Below are 15,190 nucleotides of genomic sequence, written 5' to 3' on the forward strand. Positions count from 1 at the left end.
GGACACTGGACTCTACCCAGAATCTCTTTCCCTTATTTCTAAACATTTTTGCTGCCATATGTAGTCATTAAGTAAGTCCTTGGGTCAAAACTCTCATTACCCTGGATTCCTTGTATATGCACCATCATATTTATATCCAAAACATAAAAACAGAATATACCCCTGACCTCACCAGTGGCAGTGTTGATGGCAGCATCTCTCCGGATCACTTGTTAACCAGAACATGAACGGTCATATTTCCCAAGAGCAGGAGAATGAGGATTTGCAAAGCCTCCCCAGAGCACATGTTGTGATTTGGGATTTCAGGAGGATAAAACGAATGTCTCCAGGGAGGTACATGAAAGGAAAACCAGACGATTGGTAGGGTTACATTTCATAACTTGCTGTGTGTTTTTAATCATGCTAAGTTGCTGACCAACCTGCAAAACGTCAACCACTCTTACCAGTTCTTCCTAACAGCACTGGGCTCCCCCCTTGAGGAATTTCTCCTTCCAGAGGTATTTTCCCTTAGGTCCCAGAGCTGTGGGATGAGGCGCCCTGCTTGGCGGTGCTGAGTGCTGACGCTTGTACATTAGCACTGGTCTCCGTGCAGCCAGCCGCGTCTCCTCCAGGGTCCCTCTCAGCCGCCCTGCTTCTGCAGAAACCTCTCTGTCTGGACCATCTGGCCAGCAGCAGTTTCCAGGCTGCTGCTCTATACTTCTTTGAAATGAGGTTGTAGAGGATGGGGTTGATGGATGCGCTCAGATAGAAAAGTTGCAGAGCAACGATGTTAAAATACTGAGAGAAGTACATCATCCGGGAATCTTCAGTATTTATGTAAATGATTCTGCCAACGTGGAAAGGCAACCAGCAAACTATAAATGCCAGAACCACCACCACTGCAAAACAAAACACGCACCAGGATTAGCCAAAGCAAGTAAGGGTCCCCGGGAAACCATCTGAAGGAATAAGTAACGGGAAAATAAATAAGATAAAGCTTTTCCTAGCCAAATCCCACGCCAGAAAAACTACCAGGCTGCAGATGGCAACGATATTTACTTTAAAAGTGAATATTTGGCTCACTATCAAGGACATGAACCAAAAGGAGCAATTTCTACTAACAAGCTGTTCTGGCATGCTTCCTTCCACAAACCCATTTCAGAGATGGGTTCTCTGTTTTCCGTTGAAAAGGATTCTGCATACCTACACAGTCTTTTATGTATGTATGTATGTATTTATTTTGATATGGGCATGACTCACTTTGGTCTTCCTGATCATTTAACATTAAGTAAAGAAACTTTTATCTTAACGTGACCTACCCCATCTTTTCCAGGGTACTGTGGGTAATTCCACCTCTTCGGCCTCTAAGAGAGGCAGGCGGCTTAGGAGCCTGCGGTTACCCATCTTGCAGTAGCCTATCTCGCTGATCACAGTGAGTTTGGAAAAGCGTTGCTGTTGACTGGACCTCGGTATCCCACCCTCAGGGAGGGCCCGGGGTGACCCAGAACTCCTGGAGAAAGGGGATGGTTTTCTTGGAAACTAGAGGAACAGGCAGGTGGGGGCTTGTGTAGAACGAGAGAAGGAAACGAGGCCAGGAGAGGCGCCAAGGGAGACCCGGGGAAGAGGACACAGCCCGGACCGCGGATTGGGGTGTTTGGAACAGGGCGGCGCCACTTACGCAGGACGCGGACGGTCTGCCGGTGGCCCTTCTCCCGCCCGGGGATGGCCGGGCTTCGCAGAGGCCCGCGGCTCCGCCACAGCTCCCGCCCGATGAGCCCGTAGAGGACGCTGAGGCACAGGAAGGGCAGGAAGAAGTAGGCGGTGGTGACCCACAGCATGACGCGCAGTGCGCCCAGTTGCGCGGGGCTCGGCCGGCACTCTCGACTGAACAGCGCAGCGGCCGCCGCGGCCTCGGGCGCCGACGGAGGGGACAGCGCTGGCGCCCTCGAGGACCCGAGGAGTGGCGGTGGCGACGAGGCAGTGAGCTGCGCGGTGCCGTTAAGGTCCTGGACCTCTTGGCGGTCGGGGTCCTGCTCGACGCCCACCAGAAAGAAGAAGGGCCCGGCGGAGAGCAGCGCCACTGCCCACAGCGCGGCAATGAGCGCACGGACGCGGCGCCGAGTAACGAGGACGCGGGCCCGGAGCGGGCGGCAGATGGCGAGGTAGCGCTCCACGCTGAGCGCTGTCATGTGCAGCAGCGTGGCGTAGGTGCAGCCCTCGCCCAGGTAGAGCGAGAGGCGGCAGAGCAGCTGCCCGAACACCCAGGGCCGGGAGCGCCAGAGGCGGTACAGGTCGAAGGGGAGCCCGAGCAGGATGAGCAGGTCGGACACGGCCATGCTGCCCAGGTACAAGTTGGTGGTGGTCCGCATGTCCCGGTAGCGCCCGATCAACAGCACGGTCACCACGTTGCCGCTCACCCCGACGGCGAACAGGCCCAGGCACACGGCGGTCACCGGCACCAGCGCCCCCAGGGGGAAGGGCGAGCAGCGGCTCTCGTCGCACGGCGGCAGCACGGCCCACAGCGGCTCGCCCGTGCCCTCTACGCCGTCGCTGCGGTTCTCCGGGTTGCCCATGAGCGCGCCGCGGAGACCCCGGGCTGGGCTGGGAGCCTCGTGCACGGCCCCGCTGCCAAAGCTCTTCCTCCAGCGGGCTCGCCCAGCCCCTGACTGCACTGCCTGAGCCCCCGGGTCCCCAGGGTCCCCTTTGAGGGCTGCTGAGCGGGCGGCGCGAAGTCCCCGCCCCCGGCCACCGCCCAGCCCACCTCGGCCCCGCGCCCGCTTCCAGGCCTGTGGTATTCCACGTATTTCAGGCCCTTTCCTCCCCACCAAGTGAACGCAGGAGGCGGCCACCGCGCACGAGCCCTGCCCCGACACGGGAGGCGATTTCTGAATCCAGCGAGGTTGGTTATTGGACCCGGCGGAGCGCGCTCGCTTTTGTGCGTCGGGATCCGAGGGGGATCTTCCGAGGGACCTCGGCTGGTGGCGGCGTCTTGACGGTTCGGGAAGGTCCCACGATACTAATAATAGGAGGGGAGCCTAGGCCAGAATCTAGAGCCCCTCCCGGGTTCTGGTCGTGGCTCTGCAACCGAATCATCTTGGAACTGTCCCAGCCTCGCCCAGCCCAGTTCTCCTTCTCTAAATTTTCAACCGGTGATGGAGTTGACCAAATAATTTCAGCGATCTCGTATTACTCTAAAATCTATGGGCATGCCCATGGCTACTCATTTTAAAGAACAAGGCCTAAGTATTTGAGTTTACATCCGAGTACTTGAACATCTGCTCTATTGTTCGTTATGTACAAAATATGCTATGAACTTAATAAAGCAGAGTATTGGCCAACACCAGAAAGAGCTAAAATTCTGGGAAAAAGACGAAAACCGATTTATGAGTCAGTTCGTTATAGTCCTAATGGCAACAGCGGACGCCGAGTGCCCGGGCTGTGTGTGATGTTTGCTTTCCCTTTAACCCTCATGTCCTTGGAACTGAGTTCCTTCTCTCTTTGCGAAGGTTTTCCCATCCCTTCTACAGAGGTTTAAATCCTTCCAAGTTTCCCTTCCTCCTTCTGGAACTGAAACCGCGCTTTGCCCTGGGGACTCGCTTTACTGCGGTCCTCTCTCAAAGGCGGAGCCGCGGGCTTGGAGTGGGGCTGCCTGTCACCTTCCTGTCATTGCTGTTCCCAGCCATACTAACCCCTCGCTGCGAATCCAACTTCCTCGCACTCTGCCCTCTCCAGCCTCTTCCCAATCCCTCCTCCTCGTTCTTGACACTCTTGGTGCCTGACCCCCACTCTCTCAAGCCCTCCTCCTGATAACATAAACATCCGGGCACAGTTCCTTTGACTCTCTTCTCTATCAGTGAGCGTGTCCTCCACCCACCTCAGGTAGCGGGTCCTGGGACATCCCTTAGGCCATGTCATTACCAGGACCTGGAAGCCCTCTTTCATCTCAGTTGCAGCCATCCCAACTTCTGCCCTTCCAACCCCTGTCTTCCTTCCTTCCTTCCTTCTTTCCTTCCTTCCTTCCTTCCTTCCTTCCTTCCTTCCTTCCTTCCTTCCTTCTTTCTTTCTTTCTTTCTTTCTTTCTTTCTTTTTTCTTTCTTTCTTTCTTTCTTTCTTTCTTTCTTTCTTTTTCTTCCTTTTTCTTTTTAGGGCCGTATCCCTGGCATATGGAGGTTCCCAGGCTAGGGGTCCAATCAGAGCTGCAGCTGCCACCTATACTACAGCTCACAGCCACGCCAGATCCCCCACCCACTGAGTGAGGCCAGGAATCAAACCCGTGTCCTCATAGATACTAGTCAGATTTGTTTCTGCTGCACCAAGACAGGAATTCCAGGCCCCTATCTTTTTTTTTTTTTTTTTTTTAATGATTTTTATTTTTTCCATTAGAGTTGGTTTTCACTGGCCCACCTTTCTAGCTCTCTTTCTCTAATACCTCAACCCCTGGCAACTCCAACTGGCTTCTCTTCCTACTTTGCCCCTCACCTGCTTCAAATGCTCACTTCCTTACTTTAACCACCTGAAGCTCCCCGGAGCCATCCTAATCGCTCCCAGGAAAGTGCTCTCAACCCTCGTGCTCTTTTCTCTCTTGTCTTACTTGTCTCCTTGACCAGAGCACAAGCACAACCCTGGTTGAGTTGAACCCTCTGCTGGCTCTGTTCAGGCTTCCAAGTAGCCTGAGTTGAGTTGTTTCACTTGAAATTCACACACTCTCGCTGGGTGCTTCCTTGTCCCCCCCCAACCCTCACAGTGACCCTGTTGAATTCCCTCTCCTGCCCCCCAGCCCACTGTGTACATCCATCCCTCTCCTTGATCCCCAGCCCCTCCTCCCCATCCTCACTCTCAGCTGGTGACCTTGCACTTCTGTTATTTTCTGGAAAGAACAGGAACAGTTGGAAGGGACCTGCATAGCATCGCACCCCCTCTTCAACGGGAGAGGAGAGGGTGTTATCCAAGAGACCGAGCGCTGCCTGACAGATGAATGAGTGGCCAGTGCTTGTACCTGAAGTCAGCTCTGCCTCTCAGCACTTCGGTCACTTCTTCAAGGATGACATCGCTCTAGAAATTCTCCCCCACCCCCCCATCATCAGCATCTCATTGTCTCCCTCTTCTGCCTCATTTTCACAATGTCAGCAAAACTCAAGACTCTGCATTCATCGTCTCTGCTTTTCTGGCCATCCTTTTTCTCTGAAGTAGCAGAAATGTCCTTTCCCCACCTCTAGTGGATCGAATCTTCCCTTGGACTCTCACCTCCTGGGTAGCCAGAGACAGTTATCCAGCCGGCATAAAGCCTTGTCCACTTGGCTGAATGAAACAGCCCCTCTGGTTAGCGGTCTGTCCCTTGGGTAACATCCTCTCCTCTCTGATGGCTTCCTTCCCCCGCCCGATCTTTCCTTAAAGGGGCCCAGGTGGATGGGGAGGGAAGGTCAGGTGGCTTACGGGCCCTTAGGAAACTAGGAGGGAGAGGGTTACCTAGCTTTGTGCTGGTTCTGGGAGGTGGCGGGTGGTGGCTGGCCTGGCATTTGCTGGACTCCAGTTCAGTGTCCCCTTCCTGCTTGGCCATCAGGTGCTCTGCTGACCTGAACACAGAGGTGTGTCGTTAGTGAATTTGTGGTCTCTTTCTTTGACTCAAGTCATGCTCCCAGAAGCACTTTGTACCTTCCTATGGGCTCTCAGGGCTGCAGCCTCCCGAGTGTCTTTCCTTTTGTCCATTGTGCCCCGTGGCCTGGTGGTCTGCCCTCCCTGGCTGAAGGCCCCCTCACCCTCTCCACCACCTTGGCGGCTCTGAGAAGGGCTAACTGGGGCTCACACAGGGTCTGCACCATCAGGCTCACAAACGCCACCTGTACCCTCTGTGACCGCTCTGTCCCACACACCCTCCATTCAGACACTCACCTGCACTGCTGTGTTTTCTCTGTAGAGCTCATTACCAACTGACCTACTATTGAGTTTACTTAGCTATTTACTTGTTATCTTCCCCGCTCCATCTCCCGACATCATGTGCTCCAGAAGGCAAGCTTTCATCTTTCCCTAGTGCCTGGTACAAAGTGAGAATTTAATAAATATTTGTTAACTCAGGGAAAAGAATAAGCTTCTGCAGAACCAGATACCGTTATTTTCTTTACAATTCCCAGCAGTTGAGAACAGTACTCTGTTTATAGTGGGTTCTTAGCAAGCGTTCCTTGATCATGTGGTTGCAGATAGAATACTGATATGGAGACAGATTCCTGGCCAGCTTTGTGTGACATGTTGGCCCGTAGGGCAGATCTGAGCCCTCCACAGCTTGGCCTTCCATGTTTTTGTTTTTCATTTAAAATTTTTGTTCTTTTTTCTTTTTTGGCCACCCTGAGGCATATGGAGTTCCCGGGCATATGCAGTTGAGACCTAAGCTGTAGCTGAGACCCAAGCTGCAGCTGCAATAGCACCAGATCCTTAACCCACTGTTCCAGGGCAGGGGTCAAACCTGCATCCCAGAGATCCCAAAACAACGACGATCCCATTGTGCCACAGCAGAAGCTCCTGGCCTTCCATGTTCTAGGATGAAATGGGACCAGATATCTGAAGAATGACTAAATCCTGTTTCTACTTGGTATTTCTAAGTCATCCACCAGCTCATGACTTTATACGTCATCTGAGGAGAGGAAGAAGGAATGCCCAGGAGCCCAGGTGTGTGGAGAGCTTTCTCCTCTACCTTACCAGTAGCCCCCTCCCCACTTGGTGCCTGGGCGGGTCAAAAGCGAGTCTGGATCTGGCCCCAGTGTCCCTCTGTTCCCCTGGAAAAGGGTTTTTGTCCTCCCTAGGCCCTTGGCCCCTGACTAGAAGCCTCACAGGTTGGAATGGAGAAGAATACATTTAGCGTATGCTGTGTGCCAGGCACTGTTTCCAGTACCTCACATGCTAACTCAGTGAGTCTTTAACAGCAGCCTTTTGAGTGGCTGCTCTCCGTGTGTCTGGGCCTCTTGCTGTGTACACCTTGGCATGACCAGCCTTGGGAGTGGTTGCTCTGATGAGCTTCTGCTAGGAAGTGTCTTTCCGCTCTTATTCCAGAAACTAGATTTTGTGGACAAATGGAAGGAAATGGAAGGTTTTTTGTTTTTTTTTATTGAAGTATAGCTGACTTACCATGTTGTGTTAGTTTCAGGTATACAGCAAAGTGATTCAGCCATAGGTATATAATATATTATATATATACACACATATATATTCTTTTTCAGTTTCTTTTCCTTTATAGGTTATTACAAAATACTGAGTATAGTACCCTGTGCTATGCACTAGGTCCTTATTGGTTACCTATTTTTATCTATATTAGCGTGTTTATATTAATCCCAAACTCCTCATTAATCCCAAGCTTTTCCCCTTTGGTAACCGTAAGTTTGTTTTCTATGTCTGTGGGTCTACTTGTGTTTTGTATATACATTCATTTGCATCTTTTTTTTAGATTTAACATATAAAAATATCATGACATTTACCTTTGTCTAGCTCACTTCATTTAGTGTGATAATCTGTAGGTCCATCCGTGTTTCTGCAAATGGCATTATTTCATTCTTCTTTATGGCTGAGTAACATTCCATTGTGTATATAAACCACACCTTCTTTATCCATTCATCTGTGGATGGACATTTAGGTTGCTTCCAAGTCTTGGCTATTGTAAATAGTGCTGCAGAAAACACTGGAACGCATGTATCTTTTCAAGTTATGGTTTTCTCCAGATATATGCCCAGGAATAGGATGGGAAGAAAAAGGAACCCACCTACACTGTTGGTGGGAATGTAAATTTGTGCAGCCACTATAGAGAAGCGTTTGGAGTTTTCTCAAAAAGCTAAAACTAGAACGACCAGGTGATTCTTCAACCCTACTCCTGGGCATGTATCCAGAGACAATATAATTCGAAAAGATACCGAAGGTTTTAAAGGGCATTAGGATACATTCATGACTTGCAATGTACCTGTTGAAACTTGCAAAAACCCCATTGATTTTACGTTCTTTTTTCCACGGAAGAGCAGGACAGGAGGCACAGGTTGAAAAGTGAGCTTGCACAGCAATTGCACTTTGAGCCAACTTTATAAAGTTGGGAAATATTGTGTGAAGTTCAGATTTCCAGCTTGTTTTGCAAAAGGGGAAGGTCTGGCAGCTCTGCCACACTGCCCACAGGCCGTGGAATCCAGGCTGAGTAGTGGTGGCCCCCGCGCGTGCTCCCCCCAGCCCTCCTCACTTGCACGGTGGTTGCGTGGGCTTCGCGCCCAGCCCCTCCTTCCTTGGCTGGATCTGCTGGCGCCTCCAGACTCCAGGTGCCAGAAATAGCATCTTATTTAATCCAATGTACCGACGGCAAAGCTGGCCCTGGCGGGGGACCCTCTGGCAGAGAAAACCTGGGCCAGCTTTTGCCAAACCTCACCTCCAGGGCCCGATGGCTGTGTGGACCTGGGGCCTCAGGCTTTCCTAGGTTTCCCTTTGCACAGCAGGGACATGGCAGGGCAAATTCAGGCAAGACTTTGGGGGCCTACTAGTCTGTGCTTGTCACTTTAGTGATTTTCTGTTGGCCCCTGTTTCTCCTAGAGACAGGCTCACCATGGCCATGAAAGCTGGTGGAGAGGGAGCAGGTCCCTGTGAGGGTGCTGGGAAGAGGGTAGAGGACCTGCAAAAACCCTCCTGGAGATTCTAGTACCCTCTTCTGGGCCCTCGTCGACAGCCCGTGGTCAAGAATGACCACCCTCCTGCCACGATCCAGCAGCTCACCTGGGCCCAGTTTAGGCTTCCTTCCACAGCCTCTCTGCCACAGACAGGCTCTGTGGCCTCTTCTGCAGCCATCAGGCACAGGGACACTTAGCTGTCTCAATGCCACCACATCTAGGTTTAGAGAACTAAGCCACCACTGCTTGAAGTGTGGCACCCGCTCAAAGTTAGGGAGATGGGGGGGTGTAAGCCACACATCTGTCTGCTCAGAAATCTCAACCTGGGGGTTCCTGTTGTGGCTCAGTGGAAATGAATCTGACTAGAGCATCCATGAGGTTCGATCCCTGGCCTCGCTCAGTGGGTGGCGGATCCGTGAGCTGTGGTGTAGGTTGCAGATGCGGCTCAGATCTGGCATTGCTGTGGCTGTGGTGTAGGCCAGCAGCTGTAGCTCCGATTCGACCCCTAGCCTGTGAACCTCCATATGCCTTGGGTGTGGCCCTGAAAAGACAAAAAGAAAAAAAAAGAAAAAAAAAAAGGAAACGCCAAAAACTAGAGATATGAGCATTCTCAGTCCATTTCTGGGGAACAAGTGGGGATAGAAGGGTGTTTGTCCTTGGGGAGTCCCTCCATTTTCCGTGCAGGGGCCAGTGTGGGAATTTCCTCCAGGAACCCTGAACAGAGTGATCAAGACTGTAGATGCTCGAGTTCCCGCTGCGGCGCAGTGTGTTACTGATCAGCTTGTCCCTGTGGCTTTGCAGGTTCAATTCCTGGCCCAGTGCAGTGAGTTAAAGACCGCGTTGCCACAGCTGTGGGGTAGGTGGCAGATGTAGCTCAGATTCGATTCCTAGCCTGGGGATTTCCATGTGCCGTGGGCACAGCCAAAAACAGGGGCACAAAGGTGTGTCGATGCTGAAGTCCTCCCGGGGCAGGGAGTACCACTCAGTGTGTGAACTCGGGCGGTTACTTAATGTCTCTGAGCCTCCTACTCCTCATCTGGAAGCGGGCATGCTAAGACCAGGACTCCCTTCACTGGATCGTTTCAACGAGAAAACATGAAATCCTTAGCCTGGTGCCTGGCTTATCGTGAGCCCTCTATGACTATTTGTTCTTATTACTCAGTGATAACAACGAAAGGGGCTAGCCTTGGGTCCAAACTAGCTCCCATCTAGTTCTTTGGCCAAATCTTATGCTTTCTGGCCCCTATGCTTTCACACGTGCTGTTGGCTCTCCTTCCATCTCTTTCTGTCAAGAATGCAACCCAGCCCTTCAAGAGCATCCAAAAATGTCACCCTTTTCAGGTCAAGTTTCCCAAGCCCCTCAGCTGCAGCTCCTGGAGCCCTTGTTACCCCTGACACCACTGATGTGTAGGGTTGAGGCATCATTGAGCCTTTACATCCCTAGGGAGCGGCCTCAGGCTACAGCCTCTCACACCTGCACAGGTGCGGGGGGAGGGGCAGAGTAACCCAACCAGGTCTGCAGGTGGAGCGTATGGTCAGCACGGACAAGAGAGGCGGTTCTGTGGCATAAGTGTGATAGGGAAGAACCTTCCTATGCTATTAAACGTTAATGACTAAAGGGATTTGCTGATAAGCTTAAATGAATTGTAATGGCCCATCTCTGGGAACCCTGCCTCCCAGGTAATGGGACTTAAGCTAAAACACCTTTGTTAGCTCTCAGGAAGCATCCTGACCAGGCCCACCTGGGAATGACTCCAAGGAGGAAGGAATGAACCCATCCTCTCTGGGGGCTGACCGGAACCAGGAAATGTTTGACGGCCCCCTCCCCTTCTAGGATAGAAGCCTGACTTCTAACTCAGGCAAGATGGTTCTTTGGGACAGGAGTCCACCGTCTTCTCAGTTTGCTGGCTTTCTGAATAAAGTCACTGTTCGTGCCCCAGCAAGTCATCTCTTGGTTTGTTGGCCTGTCTCTTGGGGAGCACAACCACTTGGCCTGAGGATCTTCCCTTCAAAATGCCCCAGAGTGGCATCGGCTGCCCCAGTGCTTGGCAGTTAGAGCAAGGAATTGACATTTGGGAGCAGATGGGGATCCGTGCAGCTGGGTAAGTCAGTCCAGTGTGTGAAGCTGGAAACTATTTCTTTTGCTTTTGGAGCTTTCTCTCTGGAATAAGGCTTTTTTTTTTTTTTTTTTTTTGGATTTGAGTGGAGTTACCCTGTTGGATAGAGAAAAGAATGATTGGATTTTACTGGATTTGTGAACTGGTTCATTTGCTTCTTGAGAGGCTAGCATTTTTGTGTGCAGTTGGTTTCCTTTGTCCTGAAATTGTCTTTTAAAATGGACTATGTGGGAGTTCCTGCTGTGACTCAGCAGAAATGAATCTGACTAGCATCCATGAGGATGCAGGTTCAATACCTGGCCTTGCTCAGTGGGTTAAGGATCTGGCATGGCTGTGGCTGTGGTGTAGGCCGGCAGCTACAGCTCCAATTCGCCCCCTAGCCTGGGAACCTCCATATGCCAGGGTGGGGCCCTAAAAATAAAAAAAATAAAAACAATGTTTCAACCGTCCCTAAACAAAGTCCTCAGAGGCACAGTTTGCATGAGTGCTGTGATCACAGCTGTGAACCCGAGAGAGGAGCACGACTGTGACTGTGACGGTGGAATCTCCACAGGGGCTTTGGGCAGGGCTGTCCTGGGACCTTGTGCCCCAGGTATTGCTCCGCTTGCTGTTAATTAAGGTCATTTCTGGTCTTCTGTGTGCCACGGGTACATGTAAAACCCCGAGACCAAACTCGAAGGTTTATTGAGGCGCTTCTGTTTGTCCTTTGGGCTTTTCAGTTCATTTTGCTTGGTACTGTTTCTTCATTTATAGACAAATCGGCTTTGTGATGTTTAAAATTTTACTGATGTCTACTGGAGGATAGGAACAGAAAAACAAACAAACGAACCAACCCAAACTGGGACATTCCCAGGAGGAAGAGAAAGGTCCCACTCAGTTCCTAAAATCACCAGAAGCTATGAGGAGAAATAGAAGTATCTAAACCACTGCCGGTAGCAGGTTAAAGATCTGGCATTGCCAACGCTGTGGCTTAGGTTACAGATGAGACCTTGATTTGTCCAAATCTGCCAGAAACCCCATTTGAATCCAGCCTGTTTTGTAGATGAAGGGTTTTTCATTGCTTGTCCTTGATTCATGGCTGAAACGTTGGAATGGGAATCATGAGCTCCCTGTGTGTGTGTGTGTGCTGTGTGTGTGTGTGTGGTAGATCTCGTGTGGCACTGCCAGAATTAATTTGTAAAAGAGCGCTATTTAATTGGCTTAAAGGAAAATAAGTGCTTATGTGAATATGCAAATATAAAAGAAACTGACTAGAATGAATTTCGAGTTCACATGATCTAAGAACTATTCAGTATCGAATTAATAATATCTGGTATTCAAGCTAGCTGAGGCTTGTTGATTTGATTGATACAAACATGTCTTTAGAGCCGTCGACATTAAAATACTTTTATTGTACCTAGCTTGACTAGAAATCAAATAAGACCTTATTGTTCCTGTTACAAAATTTGTCAGCCAAAAAAAAAAAAAAAATGAACAACATGACAAAACTTTTAAAATGAGATAGGAATTTTAGGTAAAGGCTATAAGGAATAATTATGTTTTGAGAATGTCTGCCTAAAATAGTTTCGTTTCAAGTTACGAACATCTGGAAAGACTAAGTTAAATGAGAATTCATTGGCTATCTGGGTCATTTCAAATAGGATAAAATATTAGAACATTAATTGCTGAACAAATGTAAGTTTACCTACGTTTGCCCGCTTAGGAGAGGATATGCTGGTATGACAAAAGAGTTTATTTGCTTCTTGGTTTTTCAGAAGAGATTAAGGTTTTACAATTGAGAACATTTATAAGGGATTAAGGAATGATACGGGACATTTGAGTATGCAAAGATGTGGGATGTGGGTTTTCAGCAAAGACGCTATGAGGAATGGAAATGCGTTTCCTTAAAGGGGAAAAGGTGGTTTTTGTCCTGGAGCTGGTTCTTTGAGAATGGAAAAAAAAGGGGGGGGGGGAACAGATTAATACAGAAACAAAATCGTGAAGGTTTGTGGAGGAGGGGTACTGAAAAGAGTTTCATGCCTGGTCAGGATTGGCGAAGATCAGATTGAACTCAATTAAGAAAATGCATTTTAAAGGTAAAATGGTACAAAACGGGCACTCGGTTCTCAAAAAGGACAAAGTGTTCTTAAAACAGTGAACTGCTTTGGTCATTGTATCTTGGGGTCACCTACATTGGCCATGGAGCTGTTTTAGTATCGCTGGTAAAACTTGTTGCTATTTTTGACAAGTTTCCTAAAAATCAAAGTCTAAACGAAGTTCATTTGCCCTCTGGCTAACTTTGAGGTTTTCCAAAGGGTCCCTGGAATAAGTCAAATTATTTATTTTCTCTCTTAAAGGGATAGTAAGCTCACTAGGTTTATTTGGTATGTTAACTACATGGGAAGCATTATCAAATAGGTGATAAAACTTCTTAGATTTGGGAGTTCCTGTCGAGGCGCAGCAGAACCATGAGGATACAGGTTTGATTCCTGGCCTCGCTCAGTGTGTTAAGGAACCGGCGTTGCTGTGAGCTGTGGGGTAGGTCGCAGATGCGGCTTGGATCTGGCATTGCTGTGGCTGCGGTGTAGGCCAGCACCTGTAGCTCCAGTTCGACCTCTAGCCCGGGAACTTCCACTATTTTAGGGCAGCCGTGACCCTAAAAAGACCAAAAAAAAAAAAGAACTTAGATTGTATCACATGAGTAAACATTACTAATACACACTCCAGAAGTGACCTGCAACTCCTAAAATTCTGGTTTATCCTGGTAAATGGTATCTCTCATTATTTTGGTGATTGTCTTAAATCGTTTGTCACAGCAGTAACCAAGTGTCTTTTCAATTACATTGTCATCCCAGTTCATTGATGCCAAAGCAAAAAGGCCTCCTTTTAATGGTTAGAGATGATCAGTTACCGCTTGTGATTTGAGAGTGGCCTTTGAGCGACTGAAGTCATTCATGTGGGGCAGAAGCAGGGAGGAATGACCCATAAATCCTTGACGTGCAAGTGTTTGTGCTGTTAGCAGGGAAAGTAAGACGGAAGGGAATGAATGTGAAGATACATTGCTTCAAACCCTAACTCCTCCGGCTGAGCTGGGCTGTCCCAGCTCCTCCGTCCTTACGTCAGTGTATCCACCTCTTCCCACCACCGTCTGATCCTTTCCAGCCCCAATTCCTGACACTGGGGCTCAGGTCTTCCCCTTCTTCTAGGGATCGGGTAGAAAACCCTGTGTTACTTTCTGGGACACAGGGACTTGGTCCAGTTTCACCATCTAAGACCTGACAGGGTACCCAGTTTGGGCCGGGAGCCACTTCAGGGCAGGGCAGTGTCTACTGCTGTCCTTGCATATAGGGGCTAAATGCAAATGACCAGCCGGCTGGGTTTCTCAGACTTGTTCAGTTGGGAAGATGGCAACCCCCTTTGTAGGGAGGGCGCTCTACACCCGAAGCCCCCCTGGCAGCACCCACAGCTGAATAAGACTGGGATCCCAGTGAGGGACGAAGGCCCTTACTGGAGCACTCATTACTAGTGCATCTTGGCAGGGCTTTGAAAGGGGAACCAAAGCAAGTTTGAACAGAATTCAAGAAATTCAGAAAAAAAAAAAAAAAAAAAGACCCTCTGAATTTTTGGAAAGGATTTATCCGGTCTATAGACGTCATACTAATGCTGATCCCAAGGCCCCCGAAATCTCAGAGTGGTCATTTGGACCTTTTCTGGGGGGCAAAGTGCCTCAGATATTGGGAGAAAGTTGTAAAAATTAGATGATGCATTTGGAATGACCCCTTCTCAGTCAGTAGATGTTGCTTTGAAAGTGGGGGGCCCAAGGGCACCCTTAAATTCTTTCCCTTGTATTCCTGTCTTAGGATCTAAAGATCATTATCTTGCTGGACTCAACAGGCAGGATGAGTGGCCTCATTGTTCCTTTAATGGCCTGGGGCATATCCTGTGTTTCTATTGATGCCTTTATCCTTAAGGCTGCTTCATTTCACATGTTCTGAAAACTTTCTTGAGTGATCATTAGCTTACAGAGTTCCCTCTCTATCCATGGTCCCCTAGTGGGCTTTCTAAAACTACCTGTGTCACTATTCTGCTCTATCCCTGTCATTCTTCCTTCAAGGGGTTTTACCCCTTTATGCTTGGGTGGGGGGGGGTTGCTGGGTACAGGACAGTGACCTTCATTAACTACTTCCTGCTGAGACAGCCAGTGTCGTTCTTGTTAATGTCACTTGCCCAGCCGTCACAGAGGTTAAACAGTGTAAAATGAGTCTAAAAAACACGGGCCAAGAGAAATGGAACAATGATCATCAAAAGGGTTATTAAGAGGGGTGACAGCCATGATCCTGGGGACCCAAGCTGTTTTCCCAAAATAGTTCCTACATCTGGAAGAGAGTCACTTGGGCCTCTCTTTGTGCCTGTGACTCAGTAATTGGGGTACCTTAGCAGATTCACCTGGAATAAAAGCACAACATCCTGTCTTAGTGGTGGCACAGGTTT

The 15,190-nt window shown here is 49.4% G+C and overlaps 1 protein-coding gene across 1 annotated transcript; it reads right to left on the bottom strand.

The window, feature by feature from the left end:
- On the bottom strand, positions 485 to 2,638 carry MLNR (motilin receptor). The gene is made up of 2 exons (XM_003357839.4): positions 1,658 to 2,638; positions 485 to 878 (listed from the first exon to the last, which is right to left on the bottom strand). Exons 1-2 carry the CDS (start codon positions 2,550 to 2,552, stop codon positions 508 to 510), a joined length of 1,266 nt encoding a protein of 421 aa, XP_003357887.2. The 5' UTR covers positions 2,553 to 2,638; the 3' UTR covers positions 485 to 507.

This window comes from Sus scrofa, chromosome 11 (genome assembly GCF_000003025.6).
Source record: "Sus scrofa isolate TJ Tabasco breed Duroc chromosome 11, Sscrofa11.1, whole genome shotgun sequence".
Classification (NCBI taxonomy): domain Eukaryota; kingdom Metazoa; phylum Chordata; class Mammalia; order Artiodactyla; family Suidae; genus Sus; species Sus scrofa.

Excerpts from the sequence above, each read along its gene's own strand:
- MLNR (XM_003357839.4), bottom strand. The coding sequence starts at position 2,552 with ATGGGCAACCCGGAGAACCGCAGCGACGGCGTAGAGGGCACGGGCGAG. Across the intron at positions 879-1,657 it reads GCAGACCGTCCGCGTCCTGC|TGGTGGTGGTTCTGGCATTT; the intron begins GTAAGTGGCGCC and ends TTTGTTTTGCAG.